The sequence below is a fragment of the Acipenser ruthenus genome, chromosome 13 (assembly GCF_902713425.1).
Source record: "Acipenser ruthenus chromosome 13, fAciRut3.2 maternal haplotype, whole genome shotgun sequence".
NCBI lineage: Eukaryota > Metazoa > Chordata > Actinopteri > Acipenseriformes > Acipenseridae > Acipenser > Acipenser ruthenus.
The window spans coordinates 27,919,442-27,938,181 of NC_081201.1; the positions used below are offsets into that span (position 1 = coordinate 27,919,442).

General features: G+C 36.4%; 2 protein-coding genes across 10 annotated transcripts in view; both read left to right on the top strand.

Annotated features, from left to right (window-relative positions):
- myofl (myoferlin like) overlaps positions 1-12,145 on the top strand; it is a 58,782-nt gene extending 46,637 nt beyond the window's left edge. For 3 of the 4 annotated variants that reach the window (XM_034925945.2, XM_058985003.1, XM_058985004.1), the window contains 16 exons: positions 684-695; positions 980-1,078; positions 2,129-2,257; positions 3,720-3,875; positions 4,190-4,281; positions 4,517-4,687; positions 4,890-5,038; positions 5,421-5,560; positions 6,168-6,256; positions 6,675-6,770; positions 7,137-7,278; positions 7,630-7,729; positions 7,846-8,042; positions 8,805-8,914; positions 9,491-9,638; positions 9,957-12,145. In XM_034925945.2, the coding sequence (XP_034781836.2) occupies positions 684-695; positions 980-1,078; positions 2,129-2,257; positions 3,720-3,875; positions 4,190-4,281; positions 4,517-4,687; positions 4,890-5,038; positions 5,421-5,560; positions 6,168-6,256; positions 6,675-6,770; positions 7,137-7,278; positions 7,630-7,729; positions 7,846-8,042; positions 8,805-8,914; positions 9,491-9,638; positions 9,957-9,995 (1,869 nt within the window). In that variant the 3' untranslated portion in view covers positions 9,996-12,145. The remainder of the gene's footprint in view (positions 1-683; positions 696-979; positions 1,079-2,128; positions 2,258-3,719; positions 3,876-4,189; positions 4,282-4,516; positions 4,688-4,889; positions 5,039-5,420; positions 5,561-6,167; positions 6,257-6,674; positions 6,771-7,136; positions 7,279-7,629; positions 7,730-7,845; positions 8,043-8,804; positions 8,915-9,490; positions 9,639-9,956) is intronic. The other variant, XM_058985002.1, reaches the window with a different exon arrangement.
- A 1,397-nt stretch (positions 12,146-13,542) lies between these two features.
- Positions 13,543-18,740, top strand: part of LOC117418229 (poly(ADP-ribose) glycohydrolase-like) — a 54,215-nt gene continuing 49,017 nt past the window's right edge. For 2 of the 6 annotated variants that reach the window (XM_034031025.3, XM_034031026.3), the window contains exons 1-4: positions 13,543-13,991; positions 14,076-14,278; positions 15,590-15,656; positions 15,945-16,775. In XM_034031025.3, the coding sequence (XP_033886916.3) occupies positions 13,870-13,991; positions 14,076-14,278; positions 15,590-15,656; positions 15,945-16,775 (1,223 nt within the window). In that variant the 5' untranslated portion in view covers positions 13,543-13,869. The remainder of the gene's footprint in view (positions 13,992-14,075; positions 14,279-15,589; positions 15,657-15,944; positions 16,776-18,740) is intronic. The other 4 variants (XM_058985005.1, XM_034031029.3, XM_034031027.3 and 1 more) reach the window with 4 other exon arrangements.

The window sequence follows — 18,740 nt, forward strand, 5'->3', positions numbered from 1 at the left end:
GTTATGTAATGGTTTTATTACAGTATATATTGCAAAATGTAAAATACATTGTACATAACATGGATGCCTTGTATGTAGTATAATGCAGCATCGATATGTTCTGTGTCTGCTGGTTATACTAGAACAATTTACCATTGGTAAGATTTTTTATTTAAACTATATACTGCATATTGTAAAGCTATTAATGAAAATACAACTTATCTGTAAAATCCCCAACTCAAATGGCACCCAGTTCTACGGTCTCGGCTGCATTTAATTTAGAAGGTATGTAATAAATGGAATATACAACTGCATTAAATAATAAGTACTAAAGCCACAACTTAGAGTTTTGCACTTTAACTTTTCTCAGTTGAGTATATTACTGTTAGCACCAATTGACCCCCAGTTGTATCTGTCCATAACATGCATCTTTATTGTTGGCACTTATATTTTATGCAGTTAGTAAATGAGAAATAATCTAACACATCAATAACCATCTTTTGCATGGATTTCTAATTAATTAATGAATTAATGAATTAATTAATAATTAGAGCTTAATTCCTCTTTGGAGCGTTGCTAAAACTTCAGTGTAGAAATGTCCTTTTTCTTTTTTTTTAATGGTATAATTTTGTAGGTCATTAATGTTAATATTTTGTGTTTTATTTCTTTCTATTTGGAATTGATAAATGCTTCCTTGTCATCAGCAAGCAGAAATGGTAAGCGTTCCTTGTTATATAATGTAGAATAAGAATATTGCATAATTGTAGCACCTGCTAAGGGATTTGCCAAGTTCACTTATTAATTGCAATACTAATATATTCTTGAACTATTGAGCATAGTCATGCCACAAGTCTGTAAGACTGAGCTTGCCTGCTCCCAATCTAATGTTAAACCATTTTTTGTTTTGTTTTTTTGTGGTTTACATACTTCACGAAATTCTAATAAGTACAACAACAAAAAAAATGCTTGTTTTAAAAAGCTGTTGTGATCTTTGTTTCAGGAAAAGGAAACAGTTGATTGGTGGAGCAAGTTTTATGCCTCTCTTGGGGAACATGAGAAATGTGGGCCGTACCTCCAGAAAGGCTATGACACTTTGAAGGTAAGGATTTTGGATTAATTATGCATTACCATAATTTGAAATGATGAATTGATATCATTTACCCTGAACAACAACAAAAAAAAACTTACAATAACAATAAGCAGATCACAGCTTGTTTCTTTTTTCAGGTCGAAAAAGTCCCTTGGGTCGATATTGTCAATACCTTTTAGAATTTTGAATACTTGAATCAGATCAGAGTCAGCATAAACGCCAAGGTCTTTTTCATAAATTCCTTCTTCAATTTCAGTATCTCCCGTATGGTATTTATAATGCACATTTTTATTGCCTGCATGCAGTACCTTACACTTTTCTTTATTAAATGTAATTTGCCATGTGTCTGCCCAGTTCTGAATGCTGTCTGGATCATTTTGAATGACCTTTGCTGCTGCAGCGGTGTTTGCCACTCCTATTTTTGTGTCCTCTGCAAATTTAATAAGTTTGCTTACTATTTCAGAATCTAAGTCATTAATGTAGACAAGGAATAGCAGAGGACCTAATACTGATCCCTGTGGTATTCCACTGGTTACCTCGCTCCATTTTGAGGTTTCTCCTCTAATCAGTACTTCATGTTTTCTACATGTTAACCACTCCCTGATCCATGTGCATGCATGTCCTTGAATCCCAACTTGTAGCTGTTCTGCTGCCATTCAGTACAGAACATATGCATTGCCATAAAATAAGTGTCTTTTATAGACGTAACATGTTGGCTTTTGATCACTGGCAACGCACTGCTCTGTGCTAGATGGTACTGACACTACCATCAAGACACTTTGGCTGAGATAGAATACATTACACATCTGTGATAGGCAACTAGAACGGATCCTCCTGAACTCAAAGTACTTTAACACAGACTTACCAAAACAATTAAAAACACCTTATTTGTGTAAAGGGTCATTCAGAATGACAGCAAAGATCATAAAAAAAGGTTAGCAGGCCAGTAAAAAGAAAAGAAAACTTCGTTTGACTTTTTAATTTATTTATTTGACCATGGAGCAGTATGCTAATACTCCTTCTTTACTAACCAGAATTAAACAAACATTCTTTTTCCAGATCTTTCAATGCGAGTTAGAGAACGTTCCGGAATATAAGGGGTTAACAGACTTCTGCGACACCTTCAAGCTTTACAGGGGAAGATCAGGGGAAGATGATGAAGACCCTTCAGTAGTGGGAGAGTTTAAGGTCAGTCTTTTTTTTATTTTTTTAAAGTAGCGCAATCACTTACTAAATTGTGATCAACAGAAATGGAGTATGTCAATTGGGCACAATTCAGATAATGTTTTTGTCTGCAGTTTATTTCAATACTAGCCACTGGGATGCAAACAATCTGTTTTTAACCCACAACAATGGATAATTTTGCATCTGACACTCAACTTGTTTTTCCCACAGTAACCTTGCCATTACTGGGGATATGCTGCTTTAGGGTCACATCTCGTGGTATTTTTCTGTCAATAAAAATACATGACCACATGAAATTGTATAAAGTAAATCTGGGGTGTTTTACAAATTCGCTAAATATTTTAGTTTATATCACATATGGGTATTATTATGGATATATTCTGATACTCAGCATCGCATTCCTCAAAGCATTAACACATTAACACAAGTCAAGTCTTCTGGAGAAACCAGACATATGTCACTCCTTTAGAGTTGTATATATAAATATATATAAAGGGAGAAGCAGTTATCCAACTGTCATGACTATCAGCGACGTGGGCCTTTTCTTGTAGCACAAGTCATTGAGAGTAGAAAGAATCTAGGGATATAGAGATACCGACACTTACATTTTTACATATATCCCTTTTACAATTTTGATATTGGAATATAATTGTATTTGGAAGCAGTGGCGGAGGAATAGTAGGCGGAATATTTTTTTTTCTCTCCCCTTGTAACTGTCTTTGCATGGAGGCAGGTATGAGGCACTGTTTTATGTTTTGTTGGAGTCTCTTTTTCGAACTCCGCAACCACTTGTACTTTTGCCTAGTGGTCTCTCAATATTGCAAAACAGTTTCGTACTGTCTTCATGGAAGGTTTGGGGGTACTGTTCAGCAGTCTTTTGCAGTTATATTCTGTGTGCACGATTCATCCTGTAGTTTAGGTGGAAGCTGTTAACGGGTGCTGCTGGGCACCGAAATAAACGAAAGCAAATTAACATGCCTGTATTTCTGGTTGGGAAAAAAAAGAGAAAGTTACTGTGAATTTCTGCAGAATCCTAGAGGGACTGGTTTTTTAAACTTGCTAACTTGTGATTAAAAAGAGTGTAGTATTAGAATTAAAGACGCGCGCAAAATGCAATTCAAGTAGGTGAGTAGAAAAGCTTCTTATTACATGCAGTCGTCTACTGTTTCATACATGCTAACGTTCTGAGAATAAAATATTGTTAAATATTGAACACTTGACTTGGCATGTTGTTTTATGTTTATAAATGTATTACATATAGGCTGGGGGCCCGCAATAAGGTCCTGCACCGGTGCCCATCTTTCTCTTCCTCCACCACTGTATGAAATAACGTGTCCGTCTGTATTGTTTGCAGCACTTGCATTTGCACAGGCTGTGTGGTGACTATGGGTAATTGAACAACTCTTTGTTCCTTGTTTGAGGAAAACCAAAAGCAGCTGAAATGAATTGCTTTCTTGCTGTTCAGGGTTTGTTCAAGATCTATCCCTTGTCCGATGACCCTGGTGTCCCTGCGCCCCCTCGACAGTTCAGGGAGTTGCCTGACAGCGGACCTCAAGAGTGCATCGTCAGAATCTACATCATCAGAGCCATAGACCTGCAGCCCAAAGACAACAATGGCTTGGTGAGCAGGTCTAGTCATTCTGTATTTTTACTGGCATGATTGCTAGGTAATTCTGGTTTTAACATCAAAGCATTTGGCACTATGCAGGTAATCTCTAGGCAGTTTTACAGTAGGCAACATAAATATTTCCAGAGTAGTTGTATTTCTTTTTGTAGAGTACAGTGTTTAATGATATGTAATATACAGTCAGTTTTAATGTTAAGTACACATAGGACAGAGAGATTCAGTTGGAAAGACCTGTCTTGTCTCAGTGAATGTAAAAAAAGGCCAGTTTCATTTTTTGCATAATCTGTTGTGTTCTGCCTTTTTTACAGTGTGATCCGTATATAAAAATTGCTTTGGGTAAGAAAGTTGTGGAAGACAGAGATCACTATATCCCTAACACAGTGAACCCAGTGTTTGGCAGGTAATGCAGATTTTTTTTATTTATATATATATATTTTAATATAGCATACGTGTTGTACATGCCCCAACATAATTGGTGTGTAATACTGTAGTAAGGCCTAACTTTTTCAAAAGCAATTGCTATCTAAATGTCAAACCCAAAGGGAGGTGTAGTTTGTTTTATACTAACATAGAGCAGCTCTTCCTATCTATGAAAAGGAGCAACAAACAAGTATGATTTTGCTTTTTCTTTGTAGAATGTTTGAACTTACCTGCTTCATCCCTCAAGAGAAAGACCTGAAGATTTCGGTTTATGACTATGACCTGATGAGCCGTGATGAGAAAGTAGGGGAGACGGTTATTGACCTGGAAAATCGTTTACTTTCTCGCTTTGGTTCATATTGCGGAATACCGCAGACCTACTGCACGTAAGCACTTTCGCCACTTTTCATGGGGCACTTTCCTGGTAGTGGTTAGTTGGAAAAGAAACATTACTGATAATGTCAAGTCTTTATTATAGCTGAGGTACAGAATAGATGCATATTTAAAATACCTAATGCCATTCAAAAAAGTTAATATACAGGTATGTGTGAGCTCAGAGACTAACCTATTGCTATTTCCTCTTAACAGCTCAGGAATCAATCAGTGGCGTGATCAAATGAAACCGTCTCAAATACTGCAAAATCTCTCCAGACTGAGAGGCATCCCTCCACCAGTTTCTGCAGAGAATGGCAAAACGCTGTCCCATGCAGGGCGTGAATATACACTGGATGAATTTGGTGTGTAGCTTTTTGTCGTGTAATTTAAGCAGCCCCTTAATGACTGTTATGACTGTCTAAACATACATAAACTTCTTCATAATTACAATATGCCTTTCCATTGATACTAATGGTGTCTTTTTTATCATTAAACTAATAAAAGCACCAGCTGAAAAGTTTGCTTGACATGGTTTCTTGTAATCTAAGTGTTTTTTGAAGTTGTTCATGATGTTACATTACTACCCTCTTCTCTCAAGGATAAGGAGCTGATGTCGCTCTTTACTAAATGGCAAATTAAACGCTGTAATTGCATCCCTGTGGTCTAATTAAAAAAAAATTTAAAATAGATTATACACAACCTTTCATCGCTGCATCCCTAAAATATGCTTTGTTTTATACACAGAGGCCAACAAAGAAATCCACCAATACCTGGGCCCACCAAATGAACGTCTGGCTCTCCATGTCTTGAGAACACAGGGGCTGATTCCTGAGCATGTGGAGTCCAGGACACTGTACAGCTCTTTTCAGCCCACACTCTCTCAGGTAAGGGGATTCATGCTGGGCATGAACCCACATAGTGGCACAATGGTATAAAGGCATGGTGATAACAACCGAGCCCTTGTGCAAGTTTGTTATCCTTCTGCCTCACACCGGCCATGACAAATCGCATGGTTTTTCATGATGTGTCTTGTTTATGCCATAAATGTTAACATTTTCTAGAACTTAGATATACGTAAGAGTACTTTCAGTAATTTTAAGGTACTGTACGGTAATGTGTTACTTTTTAATCGAGGCAATACAGAGTAAAAAGTACAGAGAGCCTTCCTTCTGTCAGGTGAGCTGAGTGTAGAGAAGAACATTGTTCATACTCAGTGTTTTTTTATTTTTTTTTATGCCTCTATTAAAATATCCTCCTCTAAGTAAAAATTTTGATCAAAGTTCACTTCCATCTTAAAATATTTTGTATTTTCTGAATATCAGTGTTTTGTAACCGGTGTTCGTTTTAAATTATACACAGTATGCTAAGCAACAGAATGTATTTGCGGTGAAGTATGTCAGAATTTCTTGTGGAAATGTAGCCGTATAATATCATTTACCGGCCTCTGGTTGAAACCAATGTGTGCGTGTATTTTATTTTTTTTTGTATTAGGGAATTCTTCAAATGTGGGTTGATGTGTTCCCAAAGAGCCTTGGTCTCCCTGGACCTCCATTAGACATCACACCTCGCAAACCTAAAAAGTAAGCATGAATATTATTATTATTATTATTATTATTATTATTATTATTATTATTATTACAATGATAGTATAAGGGGGGACTTTTTCACCTAGAGAACAGTGGTACATGAAATAACCCATCACTGCCTAATGCTGCTACTGTATCTCAGAGACCATTTGAGGTACTGACTTCATATTTGCAGGATTATATAAACACTGCATGCATTTGGTACACAGCTGTATTCCATCTATCTAGTTCAATCAAAGATGTCCAGCAAAAATATTATTATCATATATGACAGGATTACAACCATGTTGCCTAAGTAGTGTATTTTTAATAACCAATACTAAACCCTAAACCATCATCTATAATGTTAAAACTATCTGTGATATTATTATTATTTTTTCAATATCCACCCCCCCCCCCCCCCCCCAAACAGGTTTTTTCTGCGTGTTATTATTTGGAACACAGCAGATGTCATTCTGGATGAAACCAGCATCACAGGAGAAGACATGAGTGACATCTATGTTAAAGGGTAAAGGAAGACACGAGATGGCTTGAAAAGAAGGGTCTCTAATTCCACTCGCAGTCTGACCACCTGCACTATATAATAATCAAATATATGAATGCTTGTTTGTCATTACTGTATAAGAATAAAATATGGTATGCATATGTACAGATCCATGTATTAAAGATCGCTGACTGGGTAGTGGAATCACTCAACCACAACCATTTTACATTCTTAACAGAGTAGTACCCAAAAAGTGCCCATTTAGACCAGGAGGAGTTGATGGCATGAGTGTGAACCCATCACCTGTGGCCTATTATTATTATTCATTATTCAGTGTCCTCAATGTTGTATCCTGTCAGTGAATTAAACCCTTATTTGTTTTACCCTCAGGTGGATGCCAGGCATGGAAGAAAATAAGCAGAAGACAGATGTCCACTTCAGGTCACTTGATGGGGATGGCAATTTCAACTGGAGGTTTGTGTACCCATTTGAATACCTGCCAGCTGAACAACTGTGCCTGGTTTCCAGAAAGGTGAGTTAGTGCAGGGATGGGTTTTCTAAAACTTTTAACTGTCTGTTCTTTTCAATATAATTTACAGTCTACAGGAAAATATCTGAAAACCTGTTCGCTTTAGCTTAATTAAATGATTACTATTCACATTATGAAATGTGAGCATACTGTAACTTACTTGGCTTTGATTCCTGAGCATTGCTGCATGGGACTAGAATATTACACCTTTTCTAACATGCTGTTTTGTAAGATTCAGAAGCACCAGTTTACAGCTACACTCAACTGTAATACACTGGTTTAAAGAAAACGATGAGAAGCCACGTGCCTAATTTGAAAATGTTAAGGAAGTTTTTTTTTAATTTTTTTTACAAGGAACATTTCTGGAGCCTTGACAAAAGTGAATTCCGAACACCTGCAAAGCTGATTGTTCAAATTTGGGATAATGATAAATTCTCTTTGGATGATTACTTGGGTATGTAATACTGCATTAATCATTTTACAATTGGGATGAGTTTCAATTTGTCATTGCTAAGGTTTGTCATTTTACAAGCTGTAAATGAGTTGTGTTTCACACTCTCTTACCAATAGGTACACTTGAACTGGATCTGAACAAACTAACACCTCCTGCCAAAACCCCACAGAAGTGCCACTTGGACATGATCATTGACACCAAGGGGCCTGTCTCACACAAATCTTCCCAGGATACCACCTCTCTCTTCACACAAAAATCAGTGAGGGGCTGGTGGCCGTGTATGTCAGAGGTGGATGGAAAACGAACCCTAACTGTAAGTGCAAGGGTTACATCTTTTTAAAAACAACCTTTGATTTGATTTGTTATTGTTATTCACGTACAAATCAGCCAACAACGAGGAAGAAAAAAAAATTGGCCAAGCCTTGCAAACTACAATGCAACATAGCTGTGTCCAGTTCAAGTTTTTGTGTACCTTTTATGTTTGAAGCTGTTGGTGTTGTTTTCCATCTTGCAACCCTGTTACATCACTATTCAGCAACGAATGACAGAAATAGAGAACCTGGTTTTCCAGATTCTGTTGTCTCAACCTGCAGCCACTCTAAGGTCAAATGTAAAACTAGCTTATAACTCCTTACAATGCACATAGGGTTATGGTTACTATACAACACATTTAGGAACCCATATATGCGCTATTCAAAAATAGACCGTGACCTTTGACCTCTCCTTAAGGTTAAATGCAAAATTAGCTTATAACTCCTTACAGTGTGTAGATAGAGTCATGGTTACTAAGGTTTTTAAAGTTATAAAGCATCGTGAGAAAATGAACTAATGCAGTATTTTGAATTGAAACTGCTCCATAAAACTGATCTGTTGCTGACACTTGTGCTGCAATGCTACAGCTTGCCAACATTTCCAACTGGTACTGAGCTTGGAAGCTGTAAAACTGCCTGGAAGTTGTTGTTATTGTTGTTTTTATTATTATTATTATTATTATTATTATTATTATTATTATTATTATTATAAAATAGTATTTTGTTGTGCGTTTTTCATGTGTTCATTTTACTGTCATTCCCAGGGTAAAGTTGAAATGACACTGGAGATTGTCACTGAGAAAGAGGCTGAGGAAAGGCCTGCTGGGAAGGGGAGAGATGAACCAAACATGAATCCAAAGCTGGATCCTCCAAAGTAAGATTTATACCATTTCAAAGAGCTTGGGCAGCTGTTATGTCTTAACAGAATACAAGGAAATAAAATAAACTTTTGTATAGTTTCACTCAATGTTATTCCTTCTTTATGCAAGTCAATGTTGTTATAATAGTAGAAAACACTAGTGGAGGCTTTGACTAAATTGTCGATGCTCATAATGCATCAGAGTAGAAAAATGCAACATGTCTAAGACTTTTGCACAGCAGTGTGTATATGTATATATATGTGTGTGTGTGTGTATGTGTGTGTATATATATATATATATACTGTATATAATGGTTCATGGTTATTACACAAATTAGGATGGCTGAATAGCCAAAGGTACAATGTTTGGAAACCCTATATTAAACAGCTGAATTTGGGGAATTGCTTTCCTTAACAATGGAATAATATGGAATAGTGTGTCTTTACACATTTTAAATAAAATCTATTGACATATATGATATGATTTTATTTGATTTGTTTATAATTTACAAAGGAGTTCATCTTAATAGAGAATATATTTGTCTTTTAAAATGTCCTTTTAATGTTTTTTTTTTTCTTTCTTCAATCTAGCCGTCCAGAAACGTCCTTTTTGTGGTTCACTAATCCATGCAAGACGATGAAGTTCATTGTGTGGCGCAGATTTAAATGGGTCTTCATTGGCATCATCATTCTAATACTCGTGCTGCTTTTCCTAGGAATACTCTTCTATTCATTACCGGTAGGTGTTCTTTTGAGGTTTTTTTTGTTTGTTTTTTTACTTGCATTTAAACTGTAAACATAATTAAAATGTTATTTAATTTGACAGAACTAAGTTTGTATTCTTTTGATTTAAAGCTCAACATTTAATTATTTGTCAGTGTTTTCTTTCTTTTTTCTCTCCAGTTATACAGCTGTAGGCAGCTGCTATGATTTAAAAACAGCCTAAAGCTTATCGTGTTTTACATATATATTATTTAAAAACAGAAACGCATAATTTGCTTACTTTTTTATATTTAATACGTGTTTATATCTAATCTCCCTTTGTTCTCTTTTTAAGAACTATATTTCAATGAAAATTGTGAAACCCTTCCGGTAAATCCTAAGAAAAGGAAAAACTGAAAGTCTTCAAGACAGAATGAATGACACTTGCTGCTTTCCTAAGCCTGAAGCCCTGAACCGCCATGGACACTAGAATTTTTTTTGTTTGGTTGTTTTTTCTTCAGTCAAAATCTAAAGCAATCAAAACCGTTATTCTTTTAGTTTGTAACAAATTCTGAGTTTAGAGGTAGTACTAAATTGGGAGTAAGAGACAATACATTGAGATGTAGTTACTTCTATTCTTATGGTAAATGGGTTTGTACATTGAATTGAATTATTATTGGCTTGGCTTTTTATTCCTAACAGGGCAATTGGAATAAGCAATGTCGGTTACCCCTAAATCAAATAAGCCTTATGCTGTATGTGGCGAGGAGAGTAAAAAAAAAAAAAAACATGTATAGCTAGCTCTGTCGTGTTTTGCACTTTAAAAGATAACTACTTATTTAGCTTTTCATTCTTGTCACAACCACACAGTTTCTGCTACATTTTACCTGTATATTTGGTGCTTTACATAGTCCGTTAATGTCTGACATTTTCTGAATTAGCACCGTGTAAAAGAAGAGTGAAAAACCAACAGTGGCTGAAAAATACCTGTAGAGATTCCTGAGGACCAAATGTTTAGTGTAATCTTAAGCAAGTGACTTTAATGTGAAAAAAAACATCTGGTTTCACAGATCCCATTTGGTGCTACTTTGGGCTACCTTACGTGTCATAAAATGAGACGTAAGGTAGTGCTATCAGAGCCTGTGCAACCAGTCATATAAATAATTGATGCACCCAGAGTAATGACCGCATATCTCACCTTTTGTTTGCTTTCACATTTAAATCTTTGACTGCACTTTATTTTGTAGTTGAACCTTCACATATAATATCAACCTGCTGTGTGTTATAATGAAAGGCAGCTACATGTTCTACATTAACTACTGTGTATCGGCACAAAGTTCACCTCTACTGGCAGGTGCTGTATGATGAATACTGACGTGACTCAAAAGCAACAGAATTAAGATTCTGGTTTACTAGTATAAATGCTTATAAAGGTTCATATTGTAACACCATTTTTTTTTTTATTGTTTTAACATGAACATCACCACATAGTGCTAAGACGGATTCAGACTGTGATATAAAAAAGAAAAATCACTAAATGTAAGAAACCACTACATATCTCTCTTTACACTAAATTTTATACTCAGAAAGCACCACACAGAGACACTTACAATTAATTCCTGATGCTTTTAAGTTCACACATGATTGTTTTTAACACACACGGGAGATTGCACTGGGTTATATTGTACTACCTACATGCCAAGATTCTGACAATTAAATACTGGAAGGGGGCAAGCTGATAGATTTACTTATCAATGTTCTGAAACAAAAGGAAAGTAAGTCATTTCTAGCATTCCTTCCTGCCAGTGATTTTTCTGCAATGGCAAAACACTGAAGGACAATTGAAGCCCAGCATATACAGTATAACACAAAATATATGTGCATATTTAAAAATTAAATGTTGAATGTATTGCCTACACTGAACACAGATTCAAATGTCCTGTTGTGTTTGCCTGCTCTTGGGGGGCTCTCAATTGTAATGCCCAATATAGCTGCCAGGCCACTGAATGTTTCAATTGCTGAAAGTTTTCAAATATGATTATTATTATTTTTTTTAAATGCTATTGTTGACCCTGTATTTTATTTTATTTTTTTAAAAATTATTATAGTAGTTTGTCTTTTTTGTAACTCTTGCTGTTTTACCAAAGGTGGTTTACTAACATTTATTGAAAAGGGCCATTACCTATAAATGTAATGAAGTCTAAACTAAATGTAAAGGCTTTAGGTAGAGTATATGAATTGTTTCTGAAGGAGCCACAGAAATGTGGATCAATAGTATTTTAGGGGTCGATTTGGGATAAACCGCAGCTGGTTTATTTTGAGCGTTTTACAACACTGGGGACTGTCCCTGGGTTGCATCTAGCACCTCTCCATGGTTATCCTGGATTGAAATCCAGATGGATTCCCTGGTACTGTCAAATGCTCGAATAAAATCCAGCTGTGATTTTATCCCGGAGTGGTATAGATTGATCATAAAAAAAAAAGAAAATATAATGAAACATGTTTTTTGAAAACTATTAATAAAGGTCCAAAATACCGTTTTAATTCTTTCTTGTGTTAGTTGGATAGTTTGATATGCTGTATAACCACATTTTCTCAGATTAAGTGCCAGGAGATCCAAGGTTGAGATGATGTAATTTGTTTACATAAATCATCGTTATTCCTACTCTCTTTTTTTCTTACTATTGTCTAGTTCATTTTTTTAATGATTTCTTTGAAAATTATTAGGAGCCAAGTTCATACCAAGCTTTTCTCTCCCTTCTTTTATGGTTATTGTCACTATAGAAAAATGCAGTGCATTTAAAAACATTGCTTTTCTATCTACGTGAAGAGGGACTGATAGAGTCCATTGTGGCACCGTCTATTTTGATGCAGCATGGTGTTGGTTCATCATCAATAACCTTGCTGACCACTTTTTAGACCTCTGTTGCACATATGGCCCCAGTGATGAGCTTGGTGGAAACTGAGCAAGTGAACCACACAGGCTTTAAAGTAATTGTAGCTAACAAAACAGTTCCATAACATGTCTCCACCATGCTCATCCATCCATTATTAGGTCTCAGATGTGCAGTTTTGATTTTAAAACAAATATAATATCTAGTGTTGCACTAGGTAAAAGAAAGTGCTGCTTCCAAGCCATGCTTCTCTAGACCTCCTGGGTCAGTTCACCTGGAGAGTGAAATCACCCCACCCTTCCACTGGCTTCTTTTCTGTGAATAACCAATTAGCCAGCAAAATGCTTTGACCCAGAAGACTCTGGAAGTGCCGCTTTAACTTAAATTGTTCCAGATATCATGAAAAAAACTGGTGTACTTGAATTGCTAAATGGCTAATATGGAATTATTTTGGTAGCTACAATTACTTTAAACCATCATCTGTATCTTGTAGCCTTCTGGAGAGGGTTAGTCAAATCTTGTGTTCCATGCATTGATTCCATATGTAATCTTAGCGATCATCCCTAAAATGTTGTTCAGCATTGCTGGGATCAGCTGTTAGCTTTCTAGTTTGGACAAGTGTCCCCTGCTCCTTTCCTGGATACTTAACAATGAGTCTGCACAGCAATGCTTGCATCTTCTGTTTGAAGCACAGATGTTAAAGCCATATAATAGGTGAGGTTTGTCATTTGTCTCCCTTTTCATTGAAAGCGATAAAAAGATAGCCAGTGGTTGAACTTCAGAAGCGGCTTTTTGTTTTGCAGAGACAATTCCACAACTTTACTTGTGGGTTAAAAAAAAAAAAAAAAAACACAGCACCCATTTAGAAAAAAAAGTAATGTTTATTTTTTTGTCAAAAAAAAAAAAAAATAGAAAACGTAAAATAAACCCAAACCCAAACCCAAACCCAACAAATACTACAAAACCGCTGTTTTTGCCACTAGTCCCGATGTAGCAGGAGATGTGCAATTTAATCCCGCCCCAATACCGACTTTACGATTGTTTTTTTTTTGTTTTTTTTACTGCCTGTCGTAAAGCAGCTTGTCCAAAACTGACGGAAAAGGATTTTCTGAAAAAGGACAGCTTTCGTGTTGGGTTCTGTCGTAGGAAAATATAAACATATAGGTATTGCAAAAGAAATGCTATAACGTTACATTTATAACATCCATGCGGTGTAAATTTAGAGGATTGTGCTTCTTTGTTAAGGGTGTTTTCTAGATGCTCTTCAATAAGTATTTTAAATTGTGTTTTCAAGTTGACACTGAATTTAAGTTATACCATCTCTGGCAGTTCATTTGGGATAGACATCACAACAGTCACAGCTAAGTTTTGCGTATGGCTAGAAAAATACTAGTCGGTTGTGTACAGAAATGGAGAAAAGCTGCTGTTTGCCTTTGTTTTAAATCTCACAGGACGTACTATCAAAAGGACGTTAATCTTCTAACGAAATTCCTGTTGTAAGTGCAAGTTACTACCAGTGTTTCATTATGACGTGTTGTATTCATTTTGACACTAATATAACATAACGCCGGTAAATTAAGGTTATGTTCTTATTGTTTAAGCATGACTGCAGTGTCTGATTGTGAACAACCAAGAAAGAGACCGAGGTTGGAAATGAACACCAGCAACACTTTTACTACAAACACAACAACACCAGGATCCCAGTTGCTGTCAAACACAGGGGTGGCACAGCAAGAGAGTGGCTTGGACAGCGTAGTATCTTGCATTCCTAATTCAAGCAAAGGTCTGTTTCTCTTCTGATCTCGGTTTCTGCTTATTAATACTTATTTGCAACAGGCTTTCCATGTTCAGAAACTAAACATATGCTGCTATTTAAACTTTGTGTTGATACATTTGTTTTATTAAATTATAAATTGTTAGTTCAGTAATCCTAAAAGACAAGGAGGGATTAGGCACTGGAAACAGACAGCTTGCCCTTGTAATAGTTGTATCTCTGTGAGTGCACCAGAATTCTGACCCGAACACCTCACTTCCATATAGTCAAGCAGAAGCTGAAAACTGTGCTGAATTGTGTGTTGGTTATGCCACTTAGGGACACACCAATTTCATCGGAGATGGATTTAAACCCAGGCCTCCATAAGTCGCAGACATGAGAGACTAGTAAATTTGCCTGAAACTCTTTGTCTGAAGCTTTACCTGGGCGGGTGGGGATATGATGATCATTGTAGGTCACCCTGGATAAGGGCATCTGCTAAGAAATAATAATAATAATTTGTCCACACCATTAGTAAATGTGTAAAAATTGATCTCTTTTTGTTTTCATCGATTTATGACACGTCACGCATGTTCTGTGTCCCCAACCTGTGCATTTGTTGAATAATTACTTAATTAATTAAACATGTATAGTGCAGGTTAATATAGATAATATATAATGTCATCTTCACAAATGCTATTATTAATTGTGTCTCTTTAACAACTGCCTTTCTCAAATGGTTCATGAGCGTATATCTCGCAAACAGTTGAACCAAAAGAGCTGAATCTTGGGATTTTTCCATTTCTCATGGACGCTATTCTGCCTGAATCCGTTTCAATGAAAAATGAGCTCCCCTATTGCCTTACTTGAGATTGAATAACCCAATTTCTACTTTAATGGATTAGTAAGGTCCATCTTTACATGATGCTTCGTACAGAATTGCATTGCCTTTCACTGTCCAAAAAAATGCCATGGGTCTCAGTTTTCTGGTAATGTTAAGATTACAGGAATAGATCATATCTAATAAAACCCACCTTCTCTTTATCATGCAAACTACAAAGCCCATTAGATCAGTGTTGTAATAGGACGAGTGTATAATAATAAGAAACCAGAACCTAATACATGTTTTCACCATACACACATACAGTACCACATTGGAACCCTTTTCTTCATCACATTTGAAGAAGTTGGTCCACTTTGGAATGACCCTGTAGACATTTTCTGCAGGCTGTATTGTTATTTAAAAAAAAAAAAAAAATATATATATATATATATATATATATATATATACACACAACGGCTGTTTTTACAATGCTTGCACTCTTCTCAATTGTTTTGCAGATAACAAATTGAAAACTGCTGATGGTTGTTGTGGCAGAAGGGAGGAACTGAAAAGGGACACCACAATGTAATATATCTCTATCTCTGTTTGCCCTTTATGTTTTTGCTTGTGTGGTTTTAGCCAACTGTAAGAACAATACTTAAATTGTAGATACATTCCAATTTGATTTCTGTTGATTTAGACAGCATGAGGCTGCATTTTTATGTAACAGAAATGTATGGAATTTTGTTTCAAACTTGATTTCACATCTGAGGAACGATTCATATTTGTTGTCCCCAAAAGGGTGAATATTGATTGATATATACAATATCATCTGACAGTTTGGGTTACATTCTTTGTTTTCTTTCTCTCTAGAAATATGACCTCTAACAAAGAATTAGAAATAGGTGATTCTACAAAAAAAACTCTTATGTTGGGTACTTCTTTTGGGAAGGAAAACATTCAGCAGAGAGATCCAATCAGAGAAAGTAATTTGGGCCTGTCTAAAAATGAAGATCTTGAAATAAAAGGCATAGACAAATCAGTAGAGTTAGAGACTATGGATTTTTCAGCAAGCACCAAAGTGGAGGTGTCTGTTACAAACCCACATGGATTGGATAGTTCAAACCGTAGAACAAAAGCTGACAATCAGATTAATTTGACTTGTGAAAAAAGACCCAAGAAACCATGCAACCTTGACACATGGCTAGTCAAGCCAACAAAGGAGATGGCTGGGGGTAACCTGAATATAGATTCAGCTTCAGGTCAGGGAGGTCAAGCTGTTAGTAAGAGTCTCCAAATAGATGAGGAAGATGTGGAAATGATGAGTCCGGAGAGCCTGCCTAGCCACCCTGTGCTGTGTGAAGATAGCCTGAGTCAGGCTGAAAAACAAGGCAGCCATCCTAGAGCTGATGAAGAATCCCCAGCTGTTGAACATGAGATCTCCAGCAAGCAGATCTCTGATCCCAAGCTTGTGGCCAGCACCAAAGCGGACGCTGTTGAAGAGTTCACTGTGACCAAAGATTCCATATTGGCTGAGGGGAAAGGGGAAAGCAGAGAGGATAGGAAGACAGCAGTGAACTCTAATAAGCCTGAGAAGACAGGAAGTCCACCTGGTCTCTCCTCAACCTCAAAATCTTCTGGAAAAAGGGCATCAAAAATTACTGAATTTTTCCAACAAAAGCAAGCAGAAAACCCTCCGACCAGGTAGGTTCAGTTTTTTCATGCTGTAGATTCCATTACAAGAAACATATCCGTCATTCTATTGTGGCTGGTTCAGTTCTGTCTTTCAATTATCAGACATAGCTGGGCTTCGGCCTTTGCTACTGCCATTTCGATGGACTTAGAAATACCATTTTTTGTCTTACAGTTTTTCACAGTCAATAAAAGAAAAACTCCATGAACCTTATTACACCATTACACATCAGGGCTGTTCGGTCTGAGGCTCTTGTGTGCAATAATGTTAAAATGATGGCCTTCCCATTTCTAAGCGAATTAATATCACTTCAGTTCCTGTGATTTGTACAAGGGTGGACATGTCTTATTAATTTGTATTGACTCATTCTACTTGGAAGTTCAGTGATCAAGGCCAAAGGGGAATAACTCAGAGTCAGATGTCTGGCAGAATAAATACCCTGATACATTAAAATGCTGCTGTAAAGAAAATATACAAAATATCTGTGACTGGAATAGTTTCCTCTTTTTTTTAGATTGTTTCTCTCCAAGTATCAGCAAACTTTTTTTTTCTGAAATGTAATACTCTGGTGGGTGTGTCGTGCCAGTAAACAGAAAAAAGCTTGGCCTACTCACTGTAATTGTGACTCACTGTCCATGATTCTGATTGGTTTATTCTCTCCCAGGGTTTGTTTTTGCATGTTTGTCCTGTTTTTCATGAAATGGAAAGCGAAACTAAAAGTGACTTTACATTAGAATGAACATAAGAGCAATATGAAGGTGTGTGTGTGTGTGCTATGAACTGTTTATATCTTGCATTTAAATAAGTAAGTGTGTTTACAGTTTAGAATGGATTCCAAAGTGCAGAAAAATGTTGCTAAAAATGAAAAAGTTCCACAGGAAAACAATATGCAGCTGGAATACTTCTTTTACACTGTTTTTGTTATTGGGATTGTTTTTATCACGATGAAGGTCTGTAATCAATTGGTTTCTTTTTTGTATGTGCTTGCGGGTGTGAATAGTGTGTTGCAGAACTATATACAAGAATGTTCTAGATTTTTCTTAAATGTGTCTCTTGTTATAAATGATGGGAACAGAATGATTGTAGTTTTGCTGCATATTTTAAATAACTGGTTAGACCGGAAGGCAACAGTACAGAGTTTGTTTTTAAACAGGGCCCTTATTATAAATATTTCCCAGACACAGTGTGTTGTACAGCAGACAGAAGAACATAAAATTGAAAAACCAGCTTAGACTAGTGCATTACAAACAGATAACATTGTTAACATTAACATTATTGAAGCAAACAAATCTTGTAAGGTGGGTCAGTTGGTACCTGAATCAGCAAACTTTTTTTTCTGAAATGTAATACTCTGGTGGGTGTGTCGTGCCAGTAAACAGAAAAAAGCTTGGCCTACTCACTGTAATTGTGACTCACTGTCCATGATTCTGATTGGTTTATTCTCTCCCAGGGTTTGTTTTTGCATGTTTGTCCTGTTTTTCATGAAATGGAAAGCGAAACTAAAAGTGACTTTACATTAGAATGAACATAAGAGCAATATGAAGGTGTGTGTGTGTGTGCTATGAACTGTTTATATCTTGCATTTAAATAAGTGTGTTTACAGTTTAGAATGGATTCACAGGAAAACAATATGCAGCTGGAATACTTCTTTTATACTGTTTTTGTTATTGGGATTGTTTTTATTGTTTTGGGGTTTTTACTGGAGCAATCTAGGTAAAGTACCTTGCTCAAGGGTACAGCAGCAGTGTCCCCCACTTGGGATTGAACCCACAACCCTCCAGTCAAGAGTCTAGAGCCCTAACCACTACTCCACACTGCTGCCCCAATTATAAATATCAGGAAGGGCATTGGCAGATTGGCAACCACGTTTCCTCCAGCAGGGGTCTCTGTGGACCAAAGTATAGCCCACACACAAATACATAACAGCAAGTTAAAGGTGTAAACCAAGGCCATTTCTTTACCTCATTAGCATGATA